The sequence below is a fragment of the Rhamphochromis sp. 'chilingali' genome, assembly GCF_963969265.1.
Source record: "Rhamphochromis sp. 'chilingali' genome assembly, chromosome: 3".
Classification (NCBI taxonomy): domain Eukaryota; kingdom Metazoa; phylum Chordata; class Actinopteri; order Cichliformes; family Cichlidae; genus Rhamphochromis; species Rhamphochromis sp. 'chilingali'.
Genome location: NC_137931.1, coordinates 44,356,536 through 44,370,716, shown reverse-complemented (window position 1 = coordinate 44,370,716; position 14,181 = coordinate 44,356,536). Strand labels below are relative to the sequence as shown.

The 14,181-nt window shown below is 42.8% G+C and overlaps 1 protein-coding gene across 1 annotated transcript; it reads right to left on the bottom strand.

The window, feature by feature from the left end:
• Nucleotides 1–3,181: 3,181 nt before the first annotated feature.
• Nucleotides 3,182–13,371, bottom strand: LOC308393337 (vitamin D3 hydroxylase-associated protein-like). Its single transcript, XM_080877021.1, has 15 exons — nucleotides 13,177–13,371; nucleotides 12,714–12,827; nucleotides 12,228–12,368; nucleotides 11,755–11,888; nucleotides 11,397–11,603; nucleotides 11,259–11,299; nucleotides 11,009–11,133; nucleotides 8,917–9,042; nucleotides 6,651–6,748; nucleotides 6,317–6,416; nucleotides 6,195–6,238; nucleotides 6,053–6,092; nucleotides 5,869–5,977; nucleotides 5,175–5,320; nucleotides 3,182–3,551 (listed from the first exon to the last, which is right to left on the bottom strand). The coding sequence occupies exons 1-15, from the start codon at nucleotides 13,354–13,356 to the stop codon at nucleotides 3,429–3,431; spliced, it is 1,728 nt and encodes a 575-aa protein (XP_080733147.1). The 5' UTR covers nucleotides 13,357–13,371; the 3' UTR covers nucleotides 3,182–3,428.
• Between the last annotated feature and the right edge of the window lie 810 nt (nucleotides 13,372–14,181).

Sequence of the window (14,181 nt, the reverse complement as noted above, 5' to 3'; positions counted from 1 at the left end):
GGGGGCGGGTGGAAGTGGTGTGGCAGCTGAGGGCCTGGTCGTCTCAAACAGCGTTAACAGCGTTCTCTGCAATAAGAAAGAGAGAATTTATTGTGTCGGTTAAAGCTGATATCAGCATGACAATAAAACATCCCTGATAACAACTGAGGTAAGGTGTTTTCTCACACGGGGCACTCTGTCAAGTGAGATCTTTCACTGTAAGCCAATGACTGTTGCCACGTGGAAAGACTATCAGGAGAACAAATCAGGGAGTGCCAATTCTTAACCACGGCTCTTTCCCTGTGTCATTCTTTCAACCAATCAGACAGATGCACATTCTCATGTAAATCTTTCTATAACTGCTAAGATAGTTTACTCTCTTTTGGAAGTTGACTGCTTGCAGACTGTATGTTAGAGAGTTATTTCTGGGATGCTGGGATGATAGCTCCCTCAGGACTTAAACTCCGGTCAGAGAGTGGGGCACAGAGAGTGATGTCCGGATATACTTTAATGGAAGTTAACAGCAGCTCAACAGTACAGCAGTAGGCATACTTAACGAATGTGGGAGGGGTGGACAGACGTGTGGTTCTGAATAACAAGAAACAAGGAGAAACAATTTTCACATGTAAACAACAATCGTCACTTCCCAACATCATGCCAATATAATGAACTGTAACACAAATAATCAGCTGAATGCTCTGACATAAGAAAGTCCCACAATCCCATTTGAACAGGCAGGAAACAAGAATATCTGCATATCTCAGGCAACAGAAAAGACCTAATGCCCCCAAATTAGGAAAGGTCAGCAATTACATGGTCTTCAGTGCCCTCTAGTGGCTAAATAACCCAACTGCGGTGCACAGATCCAACCCGCAACAAATGCTACGGTGGTAAGTCACATGTAGGGTTGCCAGCCGTCCCTTAAAAAACGGAATCGTCCCGTATTTCGAAACAAAAGTACACGTCCCGTATTGAGCTAATAAGGGACGCACTTTGTCCCGTAATACAGTGAGAATCAAAAGTAGTCTATAACTTTTAATGGAATTAACGCTTTGTTTGAAAACATAATTCCCAGCCCCTCTCCTGCTTTGTGACCAATGAGCTGACAGCACACTTATGACAATTCGAGTATGACAATTCAGATTACCGCTCATCTCATTGGTCGAGGAAAGGTCGCTTGCGGAGAAAATACCGGAAGACAACCGATGACCACAACAAGAAGCATGGTCAACAGGGAAACAAACGCCGACACTGCGGTGCAAGTCTCGGACGGCACACTGTGCGTCCATAACATGAAGGTTATAACAGAAAATCTGTCGCTCTCTCTCTCTGTCTTACACTCACACAGACACACCACCACCATCAACTTTGCTAAATTGCTAATGAAAAACATGATCAGGCAGCTGTGATTGAGCAGCAGTGTAAATCCAACTATTTTCACGGTTGTTGTGGTCGTGATAATTTTGTGATGCCACATCGAAAAGGCTCGGATGAGCTTTCCAAAGTTCTACAAGTTGTGCCTCCATCGCTTGTGTCCAGATCACACGCTGCACAGCTGTGCTGCAACGTCTTTTTCACCGACGTTTACGTGTTTGCGCGTGAGCAGCTGCGGTGACACCCTCACGAGCGATTGATGATCGGGAGCTGGTCGTGAGGTGTTAATCGCTTCTCGTTACCCCACGTATACTACACGACGCACGATGAAGGCCAAAATCGGGCTGATCACCAAATCGGTCGCACGACTCAAAAATCGGCTCAAAATGGGCCAAAAATCGCACAGTGTGAGCCCAGCGTTAGAGCAGCAATGTTTGTTCGCTCAGAGAAAGAAAAAAAAAAGGCTGCAAAAGTACAGGGAGGAATGGGAAAAGGAAAACACCTGGCTGGAAAAGTGCACTATAAAGCGCACTGCACTGTGTGCTGGCGCACTTTTTCCATAGGCATGCTTCTATTGGTGGGCACATGAAGAACATGAGGGGCATGAAAGCTCGGGGAACCCTTTACCAATTTTTTGTCCGCCAGGCCACGGCAGAAGCAGATATGGTATGTAAACACTGGTTTGTTTGTTTTTTAAACCCTCTGGTTAAGGTTAATATGGGCATGTGCAGTGAATATCAGGGCTATGTGGCCAGAAGTGTGATAATATAATTTATTTTGTGTAATAAACAACTGCAAGGATAGATGATTACAACAAATAGATCACTAATACATAAAAGTAATACATAGATGAATAATGATGATGAGTTAAGATGCGTAATCATGGGAACAAGCGGGTTTACAAACAGGAGCAGCTGATTAGCATTAGAAAAGCTGAAATAATACCTCAGCTGAAGCCAATTGTACTAAATGCACTAAATGTGCACAGTTACAAGAATATTTTTCGTTCTATTGCTTTCTATTAATTTATATAATTTTAAGTTAAGTAGGACAGAGTTCTTTTAAAGAAAGATTTACTTATATTCTCAAAAGTTAAGCATGACAGGCTTCTGTTTAAGAAAGAGACCTGTTTTACTGTGTTAATGTTGTCATTGTGAGCTAAAAATAAATGGCTAAATGATCATTTGTTTCCCATATGGTCATATCACAAAGAATATGCATCTGCTTAAATCAAGTTCAAGTCAAATGGTTAAAAAATAATTTCACACACAAAAAAAGAGCTACCACACTGGGAAGGGTGAAGACAACTGGGTTGCCCGGCCCTGGCCACGAGGTGTCCCTTATTTATTTTTCAGGGAGTTGGCAACCCTAGTCACATGCCTCTATCAATCTCGATAAATCTCCTAGCATAAACCCCCTGTAATTAACGTCAAAGTACAGCCCGTGCTATAAGTGGGAATGGACTCGTAGAACTGGAGGGATTTTGACTCACATTTGCACAGGAACGCACACGTCTGGAGATCGCTATTCCCCCGCACTTATGGAGAAAAACATGCCTAGTGCTCCTCGGACTCGTGATACGGCAGGACCGTAGCAAACAGTAAGAACAAAGTGGAACTTATCGGCAGAAATTAACACTGCACTTATAGCGATGCGATTGAAATAGAAGGAGACTTTCGGACACACTGTAGTTTTCTGAACAGAAGAGATCCATGTATGTGCTGATTTTTGATCATCCAATGCTTTAATAAATACACCAAAAGATGAAGCGTTTTGACTGCAGGTTCCTAAAAGTGGATAAATGATCATGATAACAATGGTGATAGCAAGACCATATATAAAAGACCTGCCTTTAAAATATAAGAACAAAAAACATAAATGCATAATTTTGCCAGTTAATTTTTATTTAACCTTTAGCAAACAGCCAAAAAACAGAAAGTGCCCAGATTAAGCTTGTAGTGCAGAGAATATTCCATTTATGACACCATTAGCTCATTATTACAGGAAATACTCAAGTTAACATGTTTCCTCTGAAGTCTGCAGCCTCTCCTGTGAGACTGACAAAGAAAGCAGCTTTATTTCTTGCTTTCTTTGACCAGTTGTTCCACTTCCTTCATGAAGCGCAGGCAGAGTTCATCCTGCCACGGCAGAGCAACACACTGAACCGCCACAGGTAGACCCTCACCACCAGTCACTGCCTGAACACAAAAACACACTCCTGTCACTTAATGCTCAGCAGCTGAACGCACCACAGTCTCCTTCATCCACCTACTGTGATAAAAAGAAACTCTATAAATATTGGAGCCGCAATAGACTGATCTGGTTCAGTTCTTGGTTCTGTGTAAAGTCATGTTAAGTACATAGAATTGAAGTGAATGTCCAGAGTAATACATCACATTTTTAAATAACATTCCACAGAAAAAAATTGCATTTCTTAATTTAGTTATTACAAGATAAAACTGATACTAAGGGAAAAATTAGATTCAAGCAAGTAATGTTTATTATTACTTCAACATGCACAGATGAGTAATAGGGAACATCAAACGATGAGCTCTACATAGCCCGAGACAGATGTGCTACAGCAGCTGATTGAAACCACATTAAAGTACACTGACGCACATTCACAAGTATACAAAAAATAAATGTATCTGTATTTTAGACTTTACATCAGGGGCTCCTGACTTGTTGTTGCTGCATGAAAAGCTAGCCTGACACTGAGTCTATGACACCAGATTTATGTGTACGCGTGTACATCTGTGATCTCACGTATTGTCAAAGTGCATGCAGCTGAATATGTGTAGACCCACCAGTAATAAGTAATGGTGTTGGAGCACAGCTGATGTGCTGAAAACCGTGTGCTGTTCATGATCCTGGAATTATAACTGTTTAAGTGGAGTATAATAAAACTTTAAAAGCACACTTTTACTTAATAACTTTTATCAACATAAATACATTGTTTAGTATGATGTCCTTCAAAGGTCTGATTCTTCTGAGGATCAGTGCTGTCCTCCTCCCTGTTTCTCCATTTTTTGGCCGCTTCTCTTTGAACCCTATTGCACAGGCTGTGAAACTGAAGAGCTGGAAGCAGTTTTGTTGCCGCTGGCATTGTGTGACTCGTTTAGCTTGAAGGTTACAAGTCACCTCTGACTTCATTGAATAAATTTAGCATTAAGTGGTTTGGTAGTCAGTTCCTTGGAATGGTTAGTCTGCTTGCCTATCGATCTTGCTTATCGGTTGCACTTGCACATGAGATACAATCAGCTGATTTCAATTCATATGCCGCAGGGCGAAAATAGTGACACAGTCTACAACGTGGATATAAACATTACTTTTATTTTAAATTGCAGAAAAGAACAAGCGTTAAGTTACAGTGAAAACGTCCAGAACAGAAACAACTGCAACAGTTTTTAATCTACTGCACAATATTTTGAAGGCATTTATCTGCTATAAAAAGACAGGCCAGGAAAATCTGATTCACATTCTCTGTATTTTATCCTCAGTTACTTTGACACAAAGGCATCTGCTGTGATGCTTACACTTCTAATAAAGTCTCACATGTGTCAGCTTTGTTTTTATACATAGATATAACAATAGGAATATGTACTGATAAATGATCAGAATTATAATATTTCTGGATGTCTGCGATAAAACTGAATCAACATCGATATGCAGCACTAATTTTACTCTTACTGCACTTTCTTTACAAAAATCTACTTTATGCCTTTTTAATGCTAAAACCCAGTTTTGTCCTGAGACAACATGTTAGTAAATCTGGCTCTATGTTCTCACTCAGTCTTATCTCACTGGTACATGTTGCCTACCTCTTTGAAGAGTTTGTCCCACATGTCCTGATAACAGCCCTTATAGTGCTTGAGTTCCTCCTCATCCTTTGTGGTCACTGTGGAAACAGTGACTACACCCGCAGGAAAGGTAAGGAGATTGTAGAGCATCGTGTAGCTGGCAGCAGCTGAAGGTGTAGAAAACAAAAATAAAGAAACATAGACACCATTCTTAGCCTTTACAAATGCAATTATTGTTTAATTTAAATATAATGTAGTTAATGCAGTAATGCCTTTGCTTTGCTCTTTATCCAGATGTTGTAATCCAGGTTACCTTTTAATCAAGTAATGTCTGGAGACAGTTTCATGACTCTTACTGTGCTGCACTCTGTCCTGTAATGCCCAGTTTTCCCAGCAGTAGACAAAAGCAGTCGTCCTCATCTTTGATGAAATGTCTCTTTTTCTTCACTTTTTTAAGTCCTGTCACACTCTTGTATTGTAACATGTAACTGTTTTGTACACTGTCATTCTGTTTTGTTTCTTATATGTATCCGGTTCCCCAGTGAGGAAACTCTCTGAATCCACTACAACATGAATTACACCTTTAGCTAAACTTCATTTACAAATAGAAGTACTAAACACAATAAAAATTAAACTGGAAAAATAAAGCGGTTGTTTTCTTAGTCCCTGCAATCTTTTGCCTTTTATAGTTTACAGCTATCATAATCAGCCATACTTAAAAGTTTGCCACAGTATAAGAAGTTGTAGGCTGGACCAGTCACAGGACACAGCAGCACATCAATGTTGCAGCTCCTCCAATGTGCTATTGTCTCTTGAATGTAGTCCTAAAGAAAACACAGGAAATCTCAATTTCTCCTTCAGACTTTCATACGTGACCATGCATCATCAGCTGACAGTACCTCAACAGCAGCATGTTGCTTCCACAGCTCAGGAACAGATCTAAGAATGAAGCAGAACGTTTGGATATAATTCCTAGCACATGGAAATGTAACAAAGAAACGATTCAAGCACAAATGAAGAATTTCAAGGATACTTTCTCACCCAACTCCACAAAGAGCATCAAAGTTGGCAGAAACACGAGGAAACTGCCAAAAAAAATCAGCATCTTTATAAATGTTTTATCAGACTGAACTGTGAAGTTAACTGTTAAACCAAGGACTCACCACGGGTTTGAGCAAGAATGAAATGGTTTTCTTCAACCACTTGGGAAAGCCGTAAGGAAAAACCTGAGGCTCCAGACAAGGGTCCACAGGTCCCCCTTCCCTAAAATGAAAGAGATCATTGGCACAGGAGAAAACAGTCTGTTCAGAGACACTGAACTGAGAATTACTGTAATGGTTTCAAAAAGAACCACAACCCCATGTTGCTCGTAAAGACAATGGCAGCATGGTGATGTTTAGTGGTTAGAACTAAAAAGAAACAAAATCTCTAAATGTTAGATGATTTAAGTTTAGAAAACAAATGGTACTAACTGACTTATTAAATGGAACAACTCACAGTTTTTGTAGCAGGGTGGTAGCTCCATCTGCAAATAAACCCTTTAAAAATAGTTCAGGGATAATTTGATCCATCTTCAGTGGACAGTAAGGGACGAGCTAAAGGCAAAAATGACAGGATTAATGACCTATGACTCGTAGGGCTATGCGATATGTCGAAATACACTCAACAAAAATATAAACGCAACACTTTTGTTTTTGCTCCCATTCCCCATGGGATGGACGTAGAGACCTAAAATTCATTCCAGATACACAATATAACCATCCCTCCCAAACAGTGGTCACAAATCAGTCCAAATGTGTGGTAGTGGGCACATCTGCCATATTGAGATAATCCATCCCACCTCACAGGTGTGCCACATCAGGATGCTGATCTGACATCATGAGTAGTGCACAGGTGTACCTCAGACTGCCCACAACAAAAGGCCACCCTGGAATGTGCAGTTTTTTGCACTATTGGGGGTCTGGGGACCCAGAACCGGTCAGTATCTGGTGTGACCACCATTTGCCTCATGCAGTGCAACACATCGTCGCATGGAGTCTATCAGATTGTCAATTGTGGCCTGTGGAATGTTGGTCCACTCCACTTCAATGGCTGTGCGAGGTTGTTGGATATTCGTGGGAACTGGTACACGCTGTCGTATACGCCGGTCAAGCACATCCCAAACATGCTCAATGGGTGACATGTCCGGTGAGTATGCTGGCCATGCAAGAACTGGGACATTCTCAGCTGCCATCTGCCCTGAACAATGTGAACCATGATTCATCCGTGAAGCGCACACCTCTCCAACGTGCCAGACGCCATCGAATGTGAGCATTTGCCCACACAAGTCTGTTACGGCGACGAGCTGGAGTCAGGTCAAGACCCCGATGAGGACGACGGGCATGCAGTTGAGCGTCCCTGAGACGGTTTCTGACAGTTTGTGCAGAAATTGTTTGGTTGTGCAAACCAATTGTTCCAGCAGCTGTCTGGGTGGCTGGTCTCAGACGATCTTGGAGGTGAACCTGCTGGATGTGGAGGTCCTGGGCTGGTGTGGTTACACGAGGTCTGCGGTTGTGAGGCCGGTTGGATGTGCTGCCATATTCTCTGAAACGCCTGTGGAGACGGCTTATGGTTGAGAAATGAACATTCAATGCACGGGCGACAGATCTGGTTGACATTCCTGCTGTCAGCATGCCAATTGCACGCTCCCTCATTGCATGTGGCATCTGTGGGATTTTGCTGTGAGACAAAACTGCACATTCCAGGGTGGCCTTTTGTTGTGGGCAGTCTGAGGTACACCTGTGCACTACTCATGATGTCAGATCAGCATCCTGATGTGGCACACCTGTGAGGTGGGATGGATTATCTCAATATAGCAGATGTGCCCACTACCACACATTTGGACTGATTTGTGACCACTGTTTGGGAGGGATGGTTATATTGTGTATCTGGAATGAATTTTAGGTCTCTACGTCCATCCCATGGGGAATGGGAGCAAAAACAAAAGTGTTGCGTTTATATTTTTGTTCAGTGTATATCAGATGACTTTATGAAAACATCTATCATTTCAAATTATATGCTATCGTTTGGCATGGTGTCGCAAAATAAACTGTTTACAGCAATATTTTTTCATCGGGACACAGAGAATACCAGCTTAGCCAGTGAAAATGAGGCAACAACAGGTAGCTCCAAATGGAAGGACCAGTCAAAATAAATCAAGGACCTTATTACCTCTGAAGCATGGACATGGTTTGGTTATGAAAGGACTGACGCGGAGCGGAAAACTGTACTATGCAAATTACGCTGCAAACCACTCACCACCACAGACTCAAACACGACAAACTTCTTCTACCACCTACACAAGAATCATGTGAAAGCGTATGGAGTGAGTTTATGGATGGGAAGCAAAAAAGAGTCGTCAGGTGCTCAAAATAAACTTTAGACTCAAACATTAGAACAGGCTTTTCCCCGCAGCACGCCATGTAATAAATACATACAAATAGAAATTGGAGCCCCTGTCACAACTTATGTTTAAAAATGTATAACTTCATGCATGGCTCAAAGTACTCGACTCCAGGTACACAACGCCCAGCTGAAAATACTTCACGCAAGTCGAGTTGCCCGAGATTTACAGAATTTACAGAAAATGCCCTGTTTTGTGATATCTATTGTTATCAGGATGAAAAATGTCCTATATTGGGATATGAGATTTTGGTGATATCGCACAGCCCTAAATCACATACGTGGCTTGACAGTGATCATAGTGTGTGTGGTGACGTCTTACTGTGTGCCCTGCTTGCTCTAGCAGAGCTTTGACCTCTCTGACGCCTCGGGCCATGCTTGGAGATGGATGCGTGTAGCCATTGCTTTCCAAATAACCGATCCTTAGAGGTCTGGAGCTTCTGTATATCTAAGGGTTAGAATTTTCATTTCCTTTTTTTTTTTTTTTTTTTTTTCTTTATCTAAATGACATCAGAAACAGCAGTATGCGACATTACGTGATGGCAGAGCTTCAGTTCATCCTTTGTCATTTTTTTTTTTTTTTTTAATAAATAGGACAGGGGGAATGAATGAGAGAGAGAGGGGGAGAGAAAGAAAGAAAACCAAAGGGGAGAAGAGACGGTGAGAAGGGGGGGGAAGAGAGAGAAAAAAAAAAAAACAAAAAACTCCTGGGTCACCTGTATGGAGAAAAAACAAACAAACAAACAAACAAACAAAAACAAACAGAGGAGACAGCAAACAACAAAGAGCAACATAATAATAGAGAAAACAAAGCACCATCACAATAAACTAGCTAGTCATAGATATCAGTATTTACTAAGTAATAAACGATATTGTGCAGCACGCAAGATAGACAGCGCACAGTGTGCTTTGAGGCAGCAGCCAAGAAAGCTTTAGTCCGCGTCTGTGAATACCCATGTGTGCATACCTGTGTGGATCAGCATGCTTGCATTCCAAAGGTTTCTCCATGTAATGATCTGCTAGGGAGTGTGGGGGGGCCACAGCCCCGTCCTCCAGGGTGTGAAGCGGGTATGGAGGAGATCAAAACTCCAGACATCCAGAGGCCCCCAGAACACAAGAGACCATGGAAGACCAACAGAGGGGCAGCCGCGCCACTGTCCCAGTAAGAGCTGAGGAGAGTCCCAGATGAGGGCTCGCCCAGCAGCCGCGGAGCAGAAGTCAGGGGGAGTTGCAGTGACGCGCCCGTGAGCTCCGCCGGCCCCCAGCTGCGCCTGAGTGACCGAGCCCTAGGCCGAGAGGCCGGGGGCACCCCACCTCCAAAGGGGCCCGAGCGAGCCCCAGGCCCCAGGCCCCGACAAGCGGCCGCCAAGGAGTGAGCCGGTGTGTACCCGGACGCCCACCCCCAGACACAAAGAACCACCAACACACCGACACCTGAGGGAGTCCGCCACCGGCAGGGGAAGTGGTGGTGGGTGGAGATAGGCCTCCAAACCTTGGAGGGCCTAAGGTGTCCCCAGAGAGGTGGCATCTGATACCCAACCTGACATATAGACACAGACATACAGGCACACACAGACACAAACATCCATTCCCACCCTCATGCTCTCATATGCACTCACTCCACACTCAACCAACGTGGAGACAGACATAAAGAGACGCTGTACACACAATCACACTCCCCAAGCGTACTCTACAAACCGGGTCTAGGTACCCTTGCCCCTGGAGGGGGGAATTGCACCCAGACCCAGGTGGTGTTACCCTTTTCCCTGCGGTGGGGAGAGGCAGACCACCCCGACTCCGCAGCAGCAGGGAGGCCCCACACCCCAGACCGCAGTCGGACGGCCAACTCCTCCTACTAGCCCTCCCGCTCCAGCAGGCCGCAGAGAATGGGGGTGGGAGAAGACTCCAAACCTCCCTCCACCCGCTCATTGTAGTGTTGATGCATATGTGTTCTAAGGTGCAATTAAAACCCAGGAGGGCATGGAGCTACCTGCCAAGGAGCAGCAGGTAAGCGCATAGTCCCTCCTGCTAACCCTCAATGACTAAGTGTATTTAAAATTGAGAGGTGGGCAACGACGTCAGGGGTGAGGTATACACCCTGATGGTGATTTGGACACCGTGATTGTGCCCACCCCCGAGATCCTATATGTATGTGTGATGAGAGTGTGAATAATGTGAATGTCTAAGTTGTGGGATAAAATTGAGGCAGAGGCAGCCAGAAGGGGACAGGGGGGTTTTTTCATTTCCTGAGTCAATTAAATATAATCAGATGTTTTTGCGAAGTTTAAGATTACAGCCTGTAAAGCGTAATATAAAGTGAAGGATTAGGACAACTATGTATCGGTTTAATTTGTAGTTTTTAACCAAAAAAAAATCATTAACAGATTATATGAACCTCACAGTACAGGACACACCTCCATGTTAAAAGGTAATGGTGGAACAGTGGGGTCCAAAGAAAACATGTGGTCACAAAGAAGTGCCTGCATGCACAGAGCCAGGCTGTCCACATCTCTTGCCATGGGTCCAGGAGATGACGACACTAGTTTCATACGAAATATAAAGCAGTGACTCAAATATTTGAGACAGTTTGTGTCTGTGAAATATTGCTATACAGTGGTTATGTAACTACATTTACTTTATATGTAAAGTACATATGTTTCTTACCCGACTTTTGCCCTCGATAAATTGGACGAAGGCCCTGTAAACTAATCATTACACAAAAGTGTTAACAAAGACAAGAGTTTAACTCAGTGTAACTCAATGTATAATAAATTTCCAGGAAACTGACTGAATGAGACCCACCTGAGCCGACCTGCAGTTGGTTTGAAACCACAGATTCCACAGAAGGATGCAGGAATACGGATACTGCCACCTATATCAGTGCCTATACCAAGCAGAGAGCCCCCTCCCCCGATGAGAGCCCCCTCCCCACCAGATGAACCTCCAGAGGTCTTCTGGGGGTTATGAGGGTTCACAGTCTGCCCGTAGATAGGATTACTGCAGTCATAGCTGTCAACAGACAGTTAATGAGTCTTTGCATATTATTTTCATTCATATTTTCATTATTTGCACATTTGGAATGGACAAAGGCAACTTAACACATGCACTCAGTTTTAAATGTGCTGTAGATTTTTATGTGAGTAACTGATAAAAGATGTACTTTAAAAGAGCTTGAGGCAAGTTGGTTCTCACAAAGGGAATAGCTCCTTGTTTCTTCAGGACTTGAACGAGCACACTGTCCTTTTCAGCAGGCTGGTCCAGGTTAATGACCACACCACAAGAACAGTCATGATTCTAGTGTTGGAAAAAACAAAGATGATAATGTTACATCAAATACCTGAGCTATGATGCTCGAGAATACTGTACCATACTTATAAATACTGATGGGAAATACTTCAATACTCCCAACCCCCTGAGCCACGGTCATCTGCAACCGGAAGGTCGCTGGTTCGATCCCCCAGGGCATCTGTGGCTACAACTGTAGCTTGCTTCCACCAGTGTGTGAATGTGAGAGTGAATGAATAGTGGAATTGTAAAGCGCTTTGGGTGCCTTGAAAAGCGCTATATAAATCCAATCCATTATTATTATTATTAACTGTAACTGAAATTTGCATTGCATAACCTTTGTAATACCTTAAATGTAATATTTTCTTTGATGCTAACTGGAACTCCGTACAAGAGACCATCCTTGTTGGAGCCAACAGTTGTCAGCTGGTCCAAACTCTCCAGCAAAATTTCAGTGCAGCAGTTCAGCTTTTTGTTTACAGCCAGAGTCTGTTGGAAAGGAAACAAGCACAGACAGTTTGAGATTAACTTATTCACCTAAAGGGATTTTAATCTTTGTAAAATATTAAACTCTTGTTGGAAACACAGACATTACTTGACACATCAGTCTGTGTTGCTTATATGAATATTATTATCCAGTGTGTCTAAACTTTAACTGTAATAAGACAATTCTGTGTAAAAAGAACTAAAAAGCAGTGAGTTATAAGTAGGAGTAATGTCAAAAATAAACAACATTAAGAAAAGTCTGACTAATTTAAATGATTACTTGTTTAAAAATGACTTTTGCTGTATTTGATCTATTATGAAAGATTTGTGTCATGCTGGATATTGAACCTTTTCCATGTAAGAGTAAAGCACATCCTCGGGGCGCAGTAAACCTTCGTTCAGCTGCTGTGTCAGCTCAGACAGGGAGAGCGTCAGGATGAAAGCAGAGTCAGTTGTCGGATGCTAGGAGACACAGACCCACACAGAATCATTATGTTATTATTTCTTTTAAAGGCTGCAACAAAGAGACGGAACCACATCCATGTACAGATTCAGGATTCTTCCTTCCACTTTTTTTTTTTTTTACAAACTTTCTCAAACACAGCAATGAGTTCACTGCACTTAAACGGTTTGCACAGTCATAACTTTAATTTTCATGCTCAAGTAGGCCCAAGCATGGAGACATTGAAAAGTGCCAGTATTTTGATATTTAGTGACTAACCCTCCACCAGGTTAAACTGAAAGCAGATCATTAGCGGACATTTCTCGATAAAGAGAAACTAGAAAAATCCCCAAAGCTCTGAACTCTCACCGACTGTTTGTACCGGAGCACCGCCTGCTCTGCGTGCTGCAAGCTCTCATCTCTCCTGTTTCTGGCTCTCTTGATCTTTTCCTCCGCCTGTCGGAGGCTGTTGATCTTTTTCACCCACACAACCAGGTATCCCCCAATGCAGGCAACACCAGTGAGCAGAGCCGCTGTCCAGTTGTCCATCTTCACTCTCTTAATAAACGGTTCAGTGTTCTGCATGATTTTCGTCTTTGTCCTGGGGCTGTAAATTGGTTTAAATGCCACATGGTCCTAACACACAGCTGTTTAAATGCGACAGGCTTGCCTTGTTTTAGCTGTGAACTAAAGTGGGCGTGGTGAGCATGTAGGGTTGATTAACTTCAGGACAGACAAAAAGCCTTTTTTAGTTACTCATTAACCAGTAGCCACCAACAACTAATATGATAAGAGATAAGATAAGATAAGATAAAACTTTATTAATCCCTCGGGTGGGTTCCTCTGGGAAATTCGGTTTCCAAAAGCACAGCACCGACAGAAGTTACAGTTACAGAATATTATATACACACACACACACATATAAATACAGAGACATATATAAATAAAATATACGAAGGGGATAAATAGGAATAAAAATTAAAATACAAGTGAATTGCACATTTCAAGTATTGAGTCTATTGCACCATTGACTATTAACAAAAGTATTACACAAAAGGTATTGCACAGTGAAGTGAAGAGGCACTACAGCTTAGTTGTTCCCCCCTCCCTTGTCCTCCTGTTTCCCCTCCCTCTCCCCTCCAGAGAGGAGTTTAACAGTCTGATGGCGTGTGGGACAAAGGAGTTTTTAAGTCTGTTAGTTCTTGTCTTGGGGAGAAGCAACCTGTCACTGAACAGACTCTTCTGGTTGTTTATGGCCGTGTGCAGAGGATGCCCAGCATTGTCCATAATGTCCAGCAGTTTCTTTAGTGTCCTTTTCTCTGCCACTGTCACCAGAGTGTCCAGCTTCATGCCGACCACAGAGCAAGCCTTCCT

Excerpts from the sequence above, each read along its gene's own strand:
- LOC308393337 (XM_080877021.1), bottom strand. The coding sequence starts at position 13,356 with ATGGACAACTGGACAGCGGCTCTGCTCACTGGTGTTGCCTGCATTGGG. Across the intron at positions 12,828-13,176 it reads TGCTCCGGTACAAACAGTCG|CATCCGACAACTGACTCTGC; the intron begins GTGAGAGTTCAG and ends TGTGTCTCCTAG. Across the intron at positions 3,552-5,174 it reads GGGACAAACTCTTCAAAGAG|GCAGTGACTGGTGGTGAGGG; the intron begins GTAGGCAACATG and ends TTTTGTGTTCAG.